Here is a 14824-nt window from a genome sequence, read left to right as displayed (position 1 = left end):
TAAATGTGGAGGTTTGTTTTGATTCTGATGTTTTTAATCAGCTGCTGAGATTAGTCATCAGAATAAGTCCTTGAATCATTGAGAAAACATCTTACTGGAGGAAATAAGGGGTGAGTTTCAATGACAGGCTGCAAACTTTACTTGGTGATTGAATGGATGAGAAGCAGAGACACTTCACCGCTTAGGGAGGTTAATTCTAGGATGTGAAGCCAAAGGACCAAAAACAGAAAAAGGATCAAAAATCCAAAATGTTTTCAGTTTCCGACTGAGTTTTCTCATTTATTTCCGATGAAGCTGCCTTTGCACTGCAGCATTTCTTTTGAAACTTCTGCTAAGATTTATCCTCAAAGGTTACTGTGCAGGGTTACAATTTCTACCACAGTGACAGTGGGTCCAAAATGAAAGGCCAAAGTTTTGCTCAACAGCTCATGCTGAGAGTATAAGTGCAGTCCGTGTACTCCCACAGAGCATATAGATTGGACAGGCAGTCAGATTTGACAGGGGGCATTTGCCTTATTTCACGTTACTCCTTCTTTAATAAATAAGGATATAAATAATGAATAATAGAAGTAAAAGAAAGAAAGGTGAGGGTACTTAAGAGAGGATATGAACTAAGGTGCAGAGTAAAGAATAAATAAATAAAATGAATTGTTAATATAATATGTAACCTAAACAGTGGACCAGCTTTATAGGCTACACAACAAATAGGCTCAATCAATAGGCTTTATGTAAAATGGATATTACTTAACTATTAATAAGATTTTAAAAAACAAACCCAGAGAAGTTTTTCTACTAAGCATTTTAGAGTTTCACAGCTAAAAGTTTACATTTTGCTAACTACAAGTTACCTTTTAAATGTAGTCGTGTCATTCTTATCAACCTTGATCCTCGCGACAGCAGAGCGTGTCTCACTATATTTAGATTCCTAAAATTCTACGAGGGACAAATGAGCTCTGTGTTAATTGTCATAATACATCCATCAGTTTATCTATTCATCTTCTTAACCATCTCTCCAATTCAGGGTGCCAGACATGCTGGAGCCTAGCCCAGCTATCATCCCAGGCAGGTCGCCTGTCCATCGTAGGCCACTAAACATAAACGGTTTTATGATGATTTAATTTTTATTCATTTATATTGACCATTCTTAAGAGAATGACATGTTTAATAGTCCTATATTAGTAGTAATACAATATTCCCAAAGCAGCCTACAAAAAACAGTTTCAAGAGCTGATTTCAACAGTTCAACAGCTAAATATTATGTTGTATTTATAATTAAATGGCTTAAAGAAGGAATCATTCTTGGAACAACTAAAGAAATAAAATTTATGCATGACTTTAATTCACAACGCCTCAAATCCTTCATCAGAGTGACCAGAAAAAATACTTGATTAATGAACTATTTTGTCTCGTGTTTGGACCTTTCCATCTCTGTGCCCCAGTACTGGTATTGAATGAAATCAGAAAAATGTTAGCCAGTGGTACTGTAGCTCCAGCCCTAAGTGTGCTTATCCAGATTCCTCATCCCTGGTCCTCACTTGTTGTCTCTCACTCCCATACATTTTAGATGACGGAGAAATATTCACACAAGCACACCAGTGGATTTATCACTTTTTTGTGATTTACTCAAGCTGCAGAATTCCTGCATGTTGCGGCTGACGTACAGCAGTATATCAGACAGAAACGAGAATGTGTGTCTGTGCAGACACAACTATGTGTGCATTCTTTTCTTTCTGTGTTTGCAGAAACTTTCCACAGGAAGGAATCTTACCTTAAACAACATAAGTCTCGTAACAACAGTTCAATCATGCTACCACTGATCCCAATTTGAAGCTCATCTGGAAGGATGCTCTTTAAGTATTAATTCAAATATTTTTAGAGATTCTGCCTCTATTAAAGAATCAAGGCACTTTATATTCTATTTTTGTGCTCTTACTAAGCAGCAAAGCAGGCAGACAGAATTTCCCAAAAGCAAATATTTATGCATGTTTGCCGTCTCCTTGTCTGTATGAGTTAGATTCCCAGATTAGATTTGATTAGTTATTTACTGTGTAGTTGCTCAGATATGTTCCCCTTAAATAGGCATCTTTATGCAGTGGGTATGAACACAGATGCTGTAAACACTGTTCACTTCAATGAGGCACATCCAAACAAAAAGTTGGTCCAGTGTATGAAAAGTGGAGCTTGAGCTCTGAAGGTTATTTTTAGCTTCTTGTAAGTTTTGAAGTTTAAAATTTAAACTGTTTAGTAAATTATTAACAGTGTATTAAACACCTCTATAAATTATGCTTTCATAACAAAATGATCGAATCCTGATGAAACCCGTCTTTCCTATGTGTGAAATGTTCTCTGGTAATTATTCGATAATAACGTTACCCTCTGATAATCATCTATAATCTGCAGACGTTACGCAATCAATGTTAGATATAGAAGAGACCACCTTTTCCCTGCTGATTATAGATGATTACTGTCTGATTATGAAGGGACAGATGTGATGAGGTCATGGAAACGTTCTTTTAGACATCACAACAAAAAGAGTCAACTGGCATCAACGTGTGTTGATCACTACATGAAATAAAATGTTATCAGTCAAGTTTAAAACCAATGCTGCATAACACAATTTTTATTTAAACATTAATTTAATCATTGCTCTTCATTAAAATTTCCTTTAAGATGTTTTTTTTTTGATTCAGTAAAATAGCATAAATGAACTTACATTTACCGTATATGATGATTTTCTAAGTACTTCTTCCTCCACATAGTTGCAGGGGGGATCATCTGATTGTTGGGTTTTTCTTATATATTTGAGTTTTTACCTTAAATCATTAAATGCCTTTTGAGAATTGTTGTGAATTGGAACTGTATCTATAAATCTGAAATAATATTAAATTGCATTAATTGAAATTATGTCATTTTAATAATCAATCTATCCTCATGTCCTTGGTGATCCACTTGTTAATATGGCACAATATGTTTGATGGTTGATGCGTCATAAGAAGTGTAACTGTGTAACAAAGAAGTGTGTGTTTGAGCTTATCCTCCAACATGTCACACACAAACATACTGTTCATGCCACATTTATTTACTTCATATCTTGTTACCTATAGTTACAGGAGAATTTCACCACTTGTGTTAATCAGCTAGTAGGTGCAGAGGACAGCTATTATTTTGACTGCCACCTTCTCTCAGCTTTACATTTTAAAAGAGCATCTGCAAGCTAGTACAACTCCACAACACTTTCCACAAGTGACATCACCAAAGCTCAAAAACAAAAATGTAAATACAACCACAGATTTTCATCATTAAGCACATTTGGGAGTATACAGAAATAGGACAAAGACACGTGTTCTTTTACATATAATATGTAGTTTTTTATCATCACAGTATACATTTAGATAAGACATTGTAGAATGTGTGGCCACCAAAAATTTGGTAAGGTGGTTTTCTTTAAAAAAATATCCTACTCCGTTTAACATAACTGCGTCATGACTCTATGACAATTACTACTTCTACTAATATTAAAACATGCCTAAAATTCCCACGAGAACTAGTCAGTCGGTGTTTTCACAGTGCAGAGATCATGTCAGGATGTTTAAACAGCAGAGGCAGTTGTAACCATGATAAAGTGTTGAGATATACACCGGGTTTTACTCACGTGAATAAACAGACATCAGTGTCAACCATGGGCTGTTGTACAAACATATGGTATTAAATAGTGAGTTGGAACTTCAAATGACTATATAAAGCTTTTTTTCCATTACCACTACATTGTGAGGCCATAAGTCAACATGATGGAAAATAACCAATCTGTGACCCTAAACCTAAAACTAACTGCAAAGCCAATCACTACAGTATACGTGCTACTTTATTGTTGTTCCAGCTGTACCAGGATCAATTATTACTTTACATTTATGACTGTATAAAATTGTACAACATTTAAACTTGGAGACTCTACTCCTATACACAACGGAATTGGGGCATTATTTTAAAAAGTGCTTGATGTATTAATTTAAATATTCAGGTCTGTACATAGCTAAACTAGTAATCTGTGCCGTTCCATTGAGAAAATGTTCCAGTGGCACCAGTTTTCGTGTCTGTTGGCTGGAGGTAGCTTTCAATAGTTTTCTGTTCTAAGTATCAAGATAACCTGGTCACAGCTTCTAGATCAGATTGTGTTTTGCAAAGAATCCAGAAGGAAAATGTCACAATGCAATGATGTATTTACATTCAGTCAGTCTGTAGAACATTTCACCTGATGAATGCAGAAATGGGAAATATATAAATATTTACAAGAGTGACCACATAAGCCCAGAAATAAAGAGCAAGTATCAAAAACAGAAGGAAAAGAAAACGACCTCACATGAACCTTCATCAGACATCTTCAAAACCATTCTTCCTTCCTTATCTAGAAACCCCGGACACCCCAGCAAACCTATCATTCCCACTGTGAGCCCTAACTGACTGTCGATCTTTGGCACCTCCTTCAAGCTTTTCCTTCTTTCGTCCTGACTAAGCACCACCAGCTAACACCTGACTGCTGTCAGCCATGTCACAGCTTCTCTTCTCTTTCTTCTCCTGAGCAGCGTTACTCTGTTGTTGGCACAGATCCTGGATCAGTTTGGATTTGAGAAAGCGCCTATAGGAGTCTTTCTCCATCAGTGTGTAGATCATCTTCTGGGCATCATCAAAACAAGAAGGGCAGGCGTTCTCGACGTTCTGTCTTGTTTTTTCTCTTGTCGCTGCATCTAAGTTTACCTAAAAGGTCACAGAACGAAAGTAAAGTGAAACATACTGATGTAATGTATTCACTTATCAAGAGCCTAAACTTTTAAGCTGCCACAGAGAAACAGCAACTGTTTTTGGTAATAGAGATCATTGCTGATGCGAGGCAGGAGAAACACATGGGCTTATCAACAAAATGAAGACGTGAAAAAAGTAGAAAGATATCTTAAAGTAAAGGTGGACTATTTTTTTACTTGAAGGTAAATGTTCAGGTATAGTATTGGGGTGTGGTGAGTCATATTTTACCTGCCCAGCAAGTAATCTTCTTTTTATGTTGAAGGATTTTACTCTTATTAATCAAATTGATTTTGTTTGTCATTTTATTTCAGTAGTGCTGTGATTACCTCATTAAGAGCATCTGCACCAATATATTTCTGGTAGATCTGCTTGGCTCTGGTTGCTAGCTTGGTAGGTGCAGTCTTCGTGTAGTCCTCGCAAGCCATCCAGAAGTCCATGTTTTCCTCACTGAACTCCGACTTTAGGAAGCTGGTGAAGACTGTGCGACCCACTAAACACAGAAAGAAAAATGTGTCTCTTTTGATCCAACTGTACTCAACAGCCACATAGTCCATTTATTTATTTATTAAACTTAATAACTTTAGTTAATATATATTTGTTATTAATAAACTATTAATTAATAACATTACAATTAGTAATGTTGTTTACTAGTTGGTAAATTTTTTGTAAACCAGCTGGAACTTCCCAGTAACCATCAAGATCATGTTCACAGATGACCTTTGTAACACACATGCACATGTAAGTAGGCCAGTGACATAGCGATTGTGTAATTCTTCTTTCCTTGTTTGTTTTTTTCTTAGGTTTAGATACAATTTTGGTCAGAATTGTGGCACAGCGCAATTTAATTATATAAACATACATTTTAACACTACAAATGATTAGTAAAGACTATTCTTTTATTGTGAAATAAGTCTTTACCAAAGTTTAATTAAGTCTCGGTTTAAACATTGTCGTCATTGTAAAGCATTGCCAAAAAGATAAAGCAGTGTGTTATTGAAGCAAAATGAATAAGCCTCACCAGAGTGTAATAAATGCTCTAATATAATGGTGTGGCAGCCTTTGCACTCATCAAAGCCAGTCTAAATTTTCTAATTTGGCTGGCTGCCTGATGAATAATGCAGCAGAATTAGCTAGAGCAGTCCAATTTCAGGTAGCAGAACCTGCCCAGACTTAGTCAAAAATTATGCCACCTCCCCAATAGGAGTTTTAATCAGCTCCCAACTGCACATTAGTTGCCAGAAAAAAATGAATCATGAATACAGAAGTTCCGAGTGCTGGGTAAGAATTTTACCAGCCTTATTTTTTGGCAGCGTGTCCAAGTGCTGGAGTTTTACATTGCTTTGTAGCATGACACGAACACGCCACTGATTTACTTTATATTAAAAAGCTACATCTTGTCTCATATGTCTAACATGACTACAAGAAGAGTTTGAGGAGACCTTTGAGGTCTTAATATGTTAAACAAATGAAGGAGCAGTAGCAGCTGACAGATGTAATAGGGACAGCAGAAGGAAGCCATAACTATGTTGGAGGTCATGGAAAGACGCAGGTCAGAACTCCGCTGGTTTCTGCAAGGCCGTTGCTCCCCATGCACACGCAGACAATATGATTCTCAGAGGTCTTATGCATCCACACACACACAGAGACACACGCAGAGACACACACACACACGTGCACACTCTGCACTGGTCAGCACGCCCTGAGAGGCCCTCTAGTAGTGCCTCGTGACACGTAGCAAAAGCTAGAGCATGAGAATGTGCTGGAAAGTGCTTGAGTGTGAGTGTGTGTGTGTGTGTGTGTGTGTGTGTGTGTGTGTGTGTGTGTGTGTGTGTGTGTGTGTGTGTGTGTGTGTGTGTGTGTGTGTGTGTGCTCCATTTGCGTGTTTGTGTGTCCCAGCCAAGTCCCCTTAACTTTCTTTTAACAGCAGTAATGAGCACAGTGATGATACTTAATTAGCCAAACCCAACCATCTGCTACGCTGCAGCTTGATTTTCAGCATCACTTTTGGGATTAGCAAAGCCTTACTGTCAACCCTTACAGTGATATGCTAAAGCCAGTATTTCCCATGATTGCAACTGTATTGTACTACATGAAAATGATTAAATATATAAAGCCACAGGCACATTTTGTTGAGAACAAATGAGTGAAGCTTCTGTCGGACAGCTGATGGCATTATTAATATTGGGATGCCAAAGTCAGAAGTTCTTCCAGCTAGCTTTGGATTAAAAGCCTCATCTGACTTGTTCTGATTCAGATCCAGTCTTTTATGAGTGAAACTAATGTAACACTTACCTTCACTGTTCAGCACATGGCTGAAAGACTCCTTCCATTTCTCCACCTCAGCTGTATTAGGCACCCTAAAACACAAACGATCAATGCCATTTTAAGTAAGGTTGCACAGAAAAACATTTTTACATAAAGTACATATGGACATTTTCACCTTATCTCTAATCTAGTCTTTTTGTAGTACTTTCTCTAAAAAGGTGAAGTAGCCACCAAACATCTCTTAACAACATAGCAAAACAAAGATATCTGTATGAGATATATTTTGCTGTAAATAGAACGACACATTCAAATCCCAGTCGCAAAAATGCAATTATCAAAATGACAGCAAATCAAATCATGCCAACGCACGTCATCTGACAGCAGCAAGCCCGGACTATAGTAAAATGATCATTTTCAGTTATAAAAGACCAATATATAATCAGCATTTAGAATCATAATTTGCATTATGCACAAGGTTATATAAGCGCCATCGAGTCTTTGTGTTGTGCATAGTGATTGATATTGCTGCTGTGCAATTTTAGCAGGAAAACTGAATATTGATCATCCATAGCTGTCTCGGGATGCTGCTAAAAAGCAAAGGTCAATGCGAGCAGGGTCAATGCAAACGTTCTCATAAAGAACAATAACAGGCTTCCCGTGGGAAGACGTGCTCTGGAAGTGTAGAGAAATCTGATAGATTGTGCTCTTCGGTAACATAATTCGATTTCAGAATTTATGCAGAATTTATCAACTATAAAAGTTTAATGACTGTTAGCCACACAAGTCATCACATCTATGTCCAATTACAGGAGGCACTGGCTATACCACTGGTCCAATATATTTAAAAAAAGTACTAAATCATTTATTTTCCATGAAATGAAATGGTTCTTCAGCCTATTGCGTCAAAGTGAGCTCATCTTCTACGTGGAAAGATCCATCCATCTATTTTCTAATCACCTCCCTATCTCTTTCCCAACAAGCCTCAGATAACAGAGATGTCCCGCGAGTTTCAGTCATTCATTTAGAGGCACATCAATATTAAGGGTCTGCAACTTGAATTGAAGCACGAGCCAGGATTTTCTTATCTGTACCGTGTTAGGCGCTAGTCACTGAGTTTAAAGTCAAAAACAAACTTAATTTAGCTCTGCATCAGTCTGAAGGAGACTGATCTCAAACAGACACCGCCATCACATTTTTAAGCAGTTTCAACTCCTTCAGATTGGAAACACAATATACTTTTTAAGTCAGCATTTGTGGCAGGCTTGGTTTTAGTTTTCATCATAAAAATTCTCTCTTTCGAAGGAGGCTCAATGTGCGACTTAGCGCATAGAACACATCTTTTAAACAGCAAATTCAGCTGAGAGAGGCTTGTTCCTCTAACCTTTTTGCAGCAGCTGTGGTTGATTTTTCTTTCATCTGCTTCTGATCTGCTGCTTGAGGTTCAGGCTTCTGGAGTAAGAAGCTTATTTTGTGCTTGATGTCTTTGGCACTGTGGAGAGGCAGAACGAGAGGACCGTGAGCAAAATGCATTTCAGAAAATGTCAGTGTGTTTCCATTAGTGATATCTGCGCACAGACTTCCTTTATCTATGTAAACAAGTGGTTAACAGCTTGTCAGCTAGTTCCTCTTTTTCCATGTTTAAATTGAGATTTTGAGTTGCTGCTGTAAAATAACAGCTCTTTCATTTTTTACATGTACACACATCATATTCAAAAACAATGTTTTAATTTTTTCTCTTTCTGTCTTTATTTTTTCCTGAATTAATGTTTTTATCCACCCGTTGTTCAAGGAATATTGCACTTACCTTTTCAAGCATGTCGCAGGCAGTGTTGCAAGTCCTTTACACATGATGGAACGTTAAAAATCTAAAAATCCAAAGTCAGTTCTGTTGTTTTAAATGACAACAGAGAGGCAACCACACGGTTGTGAGCAGCAGTGTTTTTGCAAGAGTCCTTCAGTATCACACAGCAAGCTGTGGTTGTCTCCACCCCCAGCAGTGGTTTTATACCTCCAAAATGGATTGACAATCCCACCAGACGGGCGAGTGGTGGGGGAGTGTAAGACAGTTAGAAAGGGACAACAGAGAGGGAGGAACAGAGGGAGAGAAAATAGGGGAACATTTACAACAGATGGGATCGTATGTAACCACAATAAAAGGTGTTTTCCACTGAGGGATTTAAGGCATTAGAGAAACTGGTGAAGTCATACATCACGTGGAAAAAAACAGAGCTTTTTCAAACTGAGCACATCTAAAATCCAGACCTGGAAATTGTTATTTTCAATGTATTCTGTGAGGTCATTGTTGGAAAATGTGACCTTTGTTGCTGGACCTACTGTCAACTCAGCTTACAGCAGCCAGTGTTTATATTCAAGCATTAACAACCATTTTTATACTGCTGTACCTAAAGAGAATTATGTGCTACATAGCATTATTAATAATGTGATGCATGCAATAAACACATTTCAGTAAATTAGATGATTTCAGGATTCAATTATAATCTCATCAAATCAATACTTGCCTTGAATGTTGTGAAGTAGATCTGTCCAACAGGACACTTGTATCAAAAAGGGTGTAAGCCACAACTCCCTACCAGACACAAATGTTATAACATTTATAATATACAGTAATAAGCATCGTGAATGACAGTTTATTTTGTGTTACGGAAAACAGTAATGGTTTCATTAAAAGCATCAATATGGGACTTAATCCGATGCGTTCTTAATTGGCACTCTCTGAGGCTAGTTCCAATGAACACTGCAGCCATTGTGACTGTTTGTCTCCTTTTTGTTGGCTTACTGCTAATCAGTCTTTTCTCTCTACTTAGCAACTCGTGTCATGACATGATAACTACCTTGGAGCTGTTGTTTTGAAGAGTTTACAGCCTGAAAATGAATCATTCTGAAAAGTAATTATGCAGTTTTGCCATTCCTCCATAAATGAATAACTGTCTCTCTGTGTAATTCTAATTGTCCTCATTGGGTTTCTCATTTCAGGATTTGGTTTATAATTGTAAATACAAAACAATACTCAGAGTTTCACTTTCTGGGTTCTCAGTGGTGGTTTGACTGTGCCATTAGCTCTGTGGACGTCTACAGTCGGGGATCATATAGCACATATCACATGGACACGTAGTCAGAACAACAGAAAATGCTGCCAATGCTTAGCTAGTTACAGGTAAAAATAGAGATACGTTACAGTGACAAAGAAGTGAAAGCAACCTATAGGAAAGGATGCGGTTTTTTCTCTCTTAAAGCTACAGTATGTTTAGCTTTCACATCGAAGTTCTGTCATTATAGTAGGTGTGGCCATGTCCTGCTGACAAAAGCCGGCCCTGAACTATTGTTAGCAAGGCTCAGATCAGCTATTATATTCCTCATGTTCATTTTATACTGTAGTTTTTTATCACAGTGGATACATTACAAATCATTTTCCTCAAGATGTGTGAGTGTATTAACTGTTTTAGCACTATGGCAAGAAAAACATCTGAGATCACCAAGAAGGGAAGACCACCTCCCACAATGACAAGAGCAAGAGTTTGATATGAGCAGACGAGTTCAATATGAAACTCGGCATGTCTCTCCAGAGACAGTACATGTGAGAAAAAACAATTGTTTTGATAATTACACAACCCTGATTTCATTCGTCAAATTACTTGCGCAAGTTTAGAGTCAACATTCTCTGTCTTTTAAACTTCTTCAGTTTTTTTCATTTTCTGAGTCTCTGAGCTCAGTCAAAGTCATTGAATACATGTGGTTTAATAATGCACTGTAGAAAGCAGCAGGTTAACCTTGTGAAGTCATTATAATAAACCTAATCCTAAAACATTCTATGAAGGACAGGTAGAGAGCAAGTCAGAGAGCAAATTCAAAAAGAGACACAGGAATGCTTTTAGTTTAGGTTTTGCATGCAGGTATTTTACTTATAATTTTTCATCCTGTAAATATGCTTTAGTTTAGCTGTTGATTTCTTTCACTGCTGTCAGTTAATGGTAAATATCTTACCACCATAAAAGTGTATAAACTCTCTTTAACCAGAAAGGGTATGTTTTTATCTGGTCTGTTTGTTTTGTTTAATCACCCGTTATTAGGTGTGTGTCAGGGTAAGTAGTTTTTAAAAGGTGACCACACACCACTATGCTTATGCAATCTCCAACCTTATCAGAAATGGGACTCTAATTATCTAAGACAAAAGAGGAGAAGCTTACTATTCCTATAGTGCTGTTGTGCTTTTGCACATTAAATGCCACAGAAAGGGGTGTTTACAAGTTCTATAACTGTGCGGAATATGAACCATATCAAACACATTTTGTTTTGTTTACATTTTGCCTTCCTCACTACTTTTCTCACTACCTTAGAAGATCATTTTATAGCACTGAGAACTTCAGTTTTTCCTCTTACTGTAGATCAGAACTGTCAATAATCTTGACAGTTCTGATCAAGTATAAAAACAACAACCAACTTAGTCAAACTCCAAGAAACGGCAGTGCAGCACTAAACCGGCTGACCCTATTGAACTCAACCCACTCCACTTCTCATTGTCATCGAACTGTCAATATGGGACAAAATGTGCCGCTACAAATTTCAGCAAATTACACACAGACCTTGAATTACTGTGTGACGCAATGAGACTCGGGTAAGGTACTGTCTCATAGCTGACCCTGTTCCTATTGTTTCCAAAAAATCTGAGCATTTTAGTCTACTCTTCAGTCGCTGGATGGTCATTACCATATAAGGTGCCCAGGGATTGCTAAGCTTGTAAATTAGTAAATGTTGTCTTTATCAAATAAAACTAAACCCAGTAAATTCAAACCAGTTGAAGGTTGGAATCTTATGAAACGCTGCCCTGAATTGTTTGGATGGAAATCAAAGTCCCCCACACGACTTGATTTGTGGCTCTGACGAGTCCTCTGCCGCAATTTCCTCCTACTTTACGTCTTCAAGCATCTCCTTTAGAACTTTTTATGACTTCAAGCAATATTCAATCATCCATGTATCTATCCTTGAATACAGAAGCCGGTAAACCAGCCCAAAGTGATTTTTTGAGGATGCAGTCAAGTGGCTGTTGTTATGGTAATTCTTTTTTTGAGTTTCTGACGGCATTGTTAATTTAAAGGTAAGGAGTCACGAATGGTGGAGGATATTAATGCAGATAGGCATGTTTTAACGAATAAGTCACAAACTAAAATGGAATACTGAACAAAAGAGGCTGCTTTGTGTTCTAAACCACTGCATATCAATCAGGGGTTAAAATCATTATCCTGCGACCTGTAATTATTTTTGAACAATAAGCCTGCAGAACAGCAATCAGATTGCAAAGAATAAACCTGAAATCGGAAATTTACCCACCCCAGTGTTCCGTGCTTTCCCTCTGGCCAGTTGCAATTGCATCCAGCCCACACACTCTAAGCTTGTTTTCTAATAGTATATATGACTATGTTTCTTCATCAGCAGCGGCAAAAAATAAGCAGAAGAAACATCTTTAAATGTGTGTATTGAAAAACGTAACCCCGTAAAACCTGGACCATGAAATAGATGCCTGAAAATTCTAATCTTAACCTAACCCCCTCACAATTAAATAAATATATACATATACATATAAGATCTAATTTGTTGTCATGTGTAATCACACTGATGATGTAGAGAACTCATAAAAGCTCATGTAGCAAATGTAATATACTTAGCGTTACAGCGGTGAGCAACCCAATGAGAACTCAGTACAGGTAATGATATACACTGGCTGTATCCCAATTCAGGGTCTGCAGCCTTAAATGCCGCATGTTAAGGCCGATTACGTCACCGTGACGCGACGAAGGCTGTCCCAATTCGAAGGCTGCTCGAAATGCGGCCCTCAAATGCGTCCTTCATTTCCCTGAATTTTAAGGACGTGGTGGTGTAGACTTCGTGGCCCAACATATCCCAGAATGCATAGCGTGGCGGTGGGTGTGGATAATTTTGCCGAAAAAAACGGCGGATGAGGGGCGCCCGAAGAGTAAACTTTAAGTAAGTACTGAATATTATGTCACTTATTTATGTGCAAATGTTTAATAACGAAGAACATTAAAACATTACTGTTGGCCACATGTCGGCAAAGTTATGTGACATTAGTGATGTTTGTACTAACTTGGTTTTAAAGCCTTTACTTTAAAATATACGCCGTTCAATAGCTGAGCTTAATCCTACAGAGAATGATCAAAGCTCATGTAGAAAGAAAGAAACAAATGAACAAAATATGTTCTCCTTCATTTCTGTCAAACAAAGCTGTTTCCAGCTGTTAGTATCATGGTTGCTAGGCAACCTGGGCAGCGCAACGGAGGCTAGACCGTCCCATTTCACAAGCCTCGCACTTCCGGCCTTAGCGGTCTTTGAGTACGCGGCCCTTGAGGACCGTTGAGGCTGCGTACTTTAAGGCTGCAGACCCTGAATTGGGATACAGCCACTGATTAGGTATAATATTATGACCACTGACAGGTGAAGTGAATTCCCTGATTATCTCTTCATCATGGCACCTGCTAGTGGGTGGGATATATTAGGGAGCAAGTGAACATTTTGTCCTGAAAGTTGACGTGCATGGGCAAGCATAAGGATTGAGTTTGACAAACTGTGATGGCTAGACCCCACAACACTTGTGGGGTGTTCTTGGTCTGCAGTTTTCAGCATCTAAAAGCAGTCCAAGGAAGGAACAATGGTGAACCAGAGACAAGGTCAAGAGCGACCAAGGCTCACTGATGCACGTGGGGAGCGAAAGCTGGTCGGTGTGGTCCCATCCATCAGATGAGCTACTGTAACTCACTTAGCTGCATTAGTTGCAGCCTGTAGGTTTCTTATCTGGGGAACTTTCAGGTCAGTACTGCAGGCGCAATGTTTTCACTTCCCTGTTTGCACCTGGTGCAGTTTTATGTCAGGAGAATAAATAATCTGCCGGTAGGTAGACTGTGACTGTGACAGCTGGCTGCCGGCGGAGCTCCTGGGCACGTCACTGCAACCCCCCCCTGGCTTATGCTCCGCGGCTGCTGAGTGATCCCTCATCTGGGACTCTCCTCAGCTCTTTCTGGGATAGTTCTGAGGGCCTCCGGATGTCTGGAGTCTTGATCTCCTCCATACCTGCTTCATGCCCTGGTGGACGGGGCTGTGGCTCCCCACACCCTCTAACAGATCATTACATGAAGGAACCTTTTAAAAACAAGTGCGTTCATGCTCACAGGTGTACACACGGGTGCTCACACACACAAATTACACCCTCTTTGGCTCCTACCATAAAGCACACTGTGCGCTGTCGATCTTACGTGCTGCACAATAATATTTAACATTTAGTATTTACTGTTATATTCCCATATATCATTGTGATGTTGTTTATTCTATTGCTCTAGTCTTCTTCTGCTTGTTTTCTTTTTTCTTTCTCAACAGGTGATCCAGGAAAAGAAAGAGAAAAAAAAAGGACACAAAGACAAAGGTGATGAAGCAGATTTTCATTGTCTTTTCTCTCTATCTCTTTTCTCCTTTTTCTTTCCCTGCTACAGTGCCAGACAGGACACAAAAAAAGAAAAAGGTAGACTGTGACTTTAAAATCTGTTTCTTTCCTTTCTTTTGTTGTTTCTCTTAAATATTGAAATAGTGAGTATGTTTAACATAGAATAGAAGGGAGATGATTAGGCACCTCAGATGAATATGTGTAAGCTTGATGTATCAGTCTTTGTGAGCACTTTTTAAAGTGTTGGCTCTCAAACTGAGCAAGCTGAGCAGGTTGTTTTGACCAGCTCATTCA

At 38.4% G+C, this 14824-nt stretch overlaps 1 protein-coding gene across 1 annotated transcript; it reads right to left on the bottom strand.

Annotated features, from left to right (window-relative positions):
• Window positions 1-3053: 3053 nt before the first annotated feature.
• Window positions 3054-9041, bottom strand: rgs4 (regulator of G protein signaling 4). Its single transcript, XM_080887601.1, has 5 exons — window positions 8867-9041; window positions 8444-8551; window positions 7090-7154; window positions 5124-5287; window positions 3054-4752 (listed from the first exon to the last, which is right to left on the bottom strand). The coding sequence occupies exons 1-5, from the start codon at window positions 8908-8910 to the stop codon at window positions 4507-4509; spliced, it is 627 nt and encodes a 208-aa protein (XP_080743727.1). The 5' UTR covers window positions 8911-9041; the 3' UTR covers window positions 3054-4506.
• Between the last annotated feature and the right edge of the window lie 5783 nt (window positions 9042-14824).

The sequence above is a fragment of the Rhamphochromis sp. 'chilingali' genome (assembly GCF_963969265.1).
Source record: "Rhamphochromis sp. 'chilingali' genome assembly, chromosome: 7".
In the NCBI taxonomy this organism is placed as follows: Eukaryota; Metazoa; Chordata; class Actinopteri; order Cichliformes; family Cichlidae; genus Rhamphochromis; species Rhamphochromis sp. 'chilingali'.
Note: the sequence above shows the minus strand (reverse complement) of the source record. Positions and strands in the feature narration are given on the sequence as shown.

Bases quoted from the DNA above. Each gene is read 5' to 3' on its own strand.
- rgs4 (XM_080887601.1), bottom strand. From the start codon at position 8,910: ATGTGTAAAGGACTTGCAACACTGCCTGCGACATGCTTGAAAAG. The intron at 7,155-8,443 runs GTTAGAGGAACA...TTTGTGTTTTAG, and splicing joins ACCACAGCTGCTGCAAAAAG to GGTGCCTAATACAGCTGAGG. The intron at 4,753-5,123 runs GTAATCACAGCA...GTGACCTTTTAG, and splicing joins GTGCAGATGCTCTTAATGAG to GTAAACTTAGATGCAGCGAC.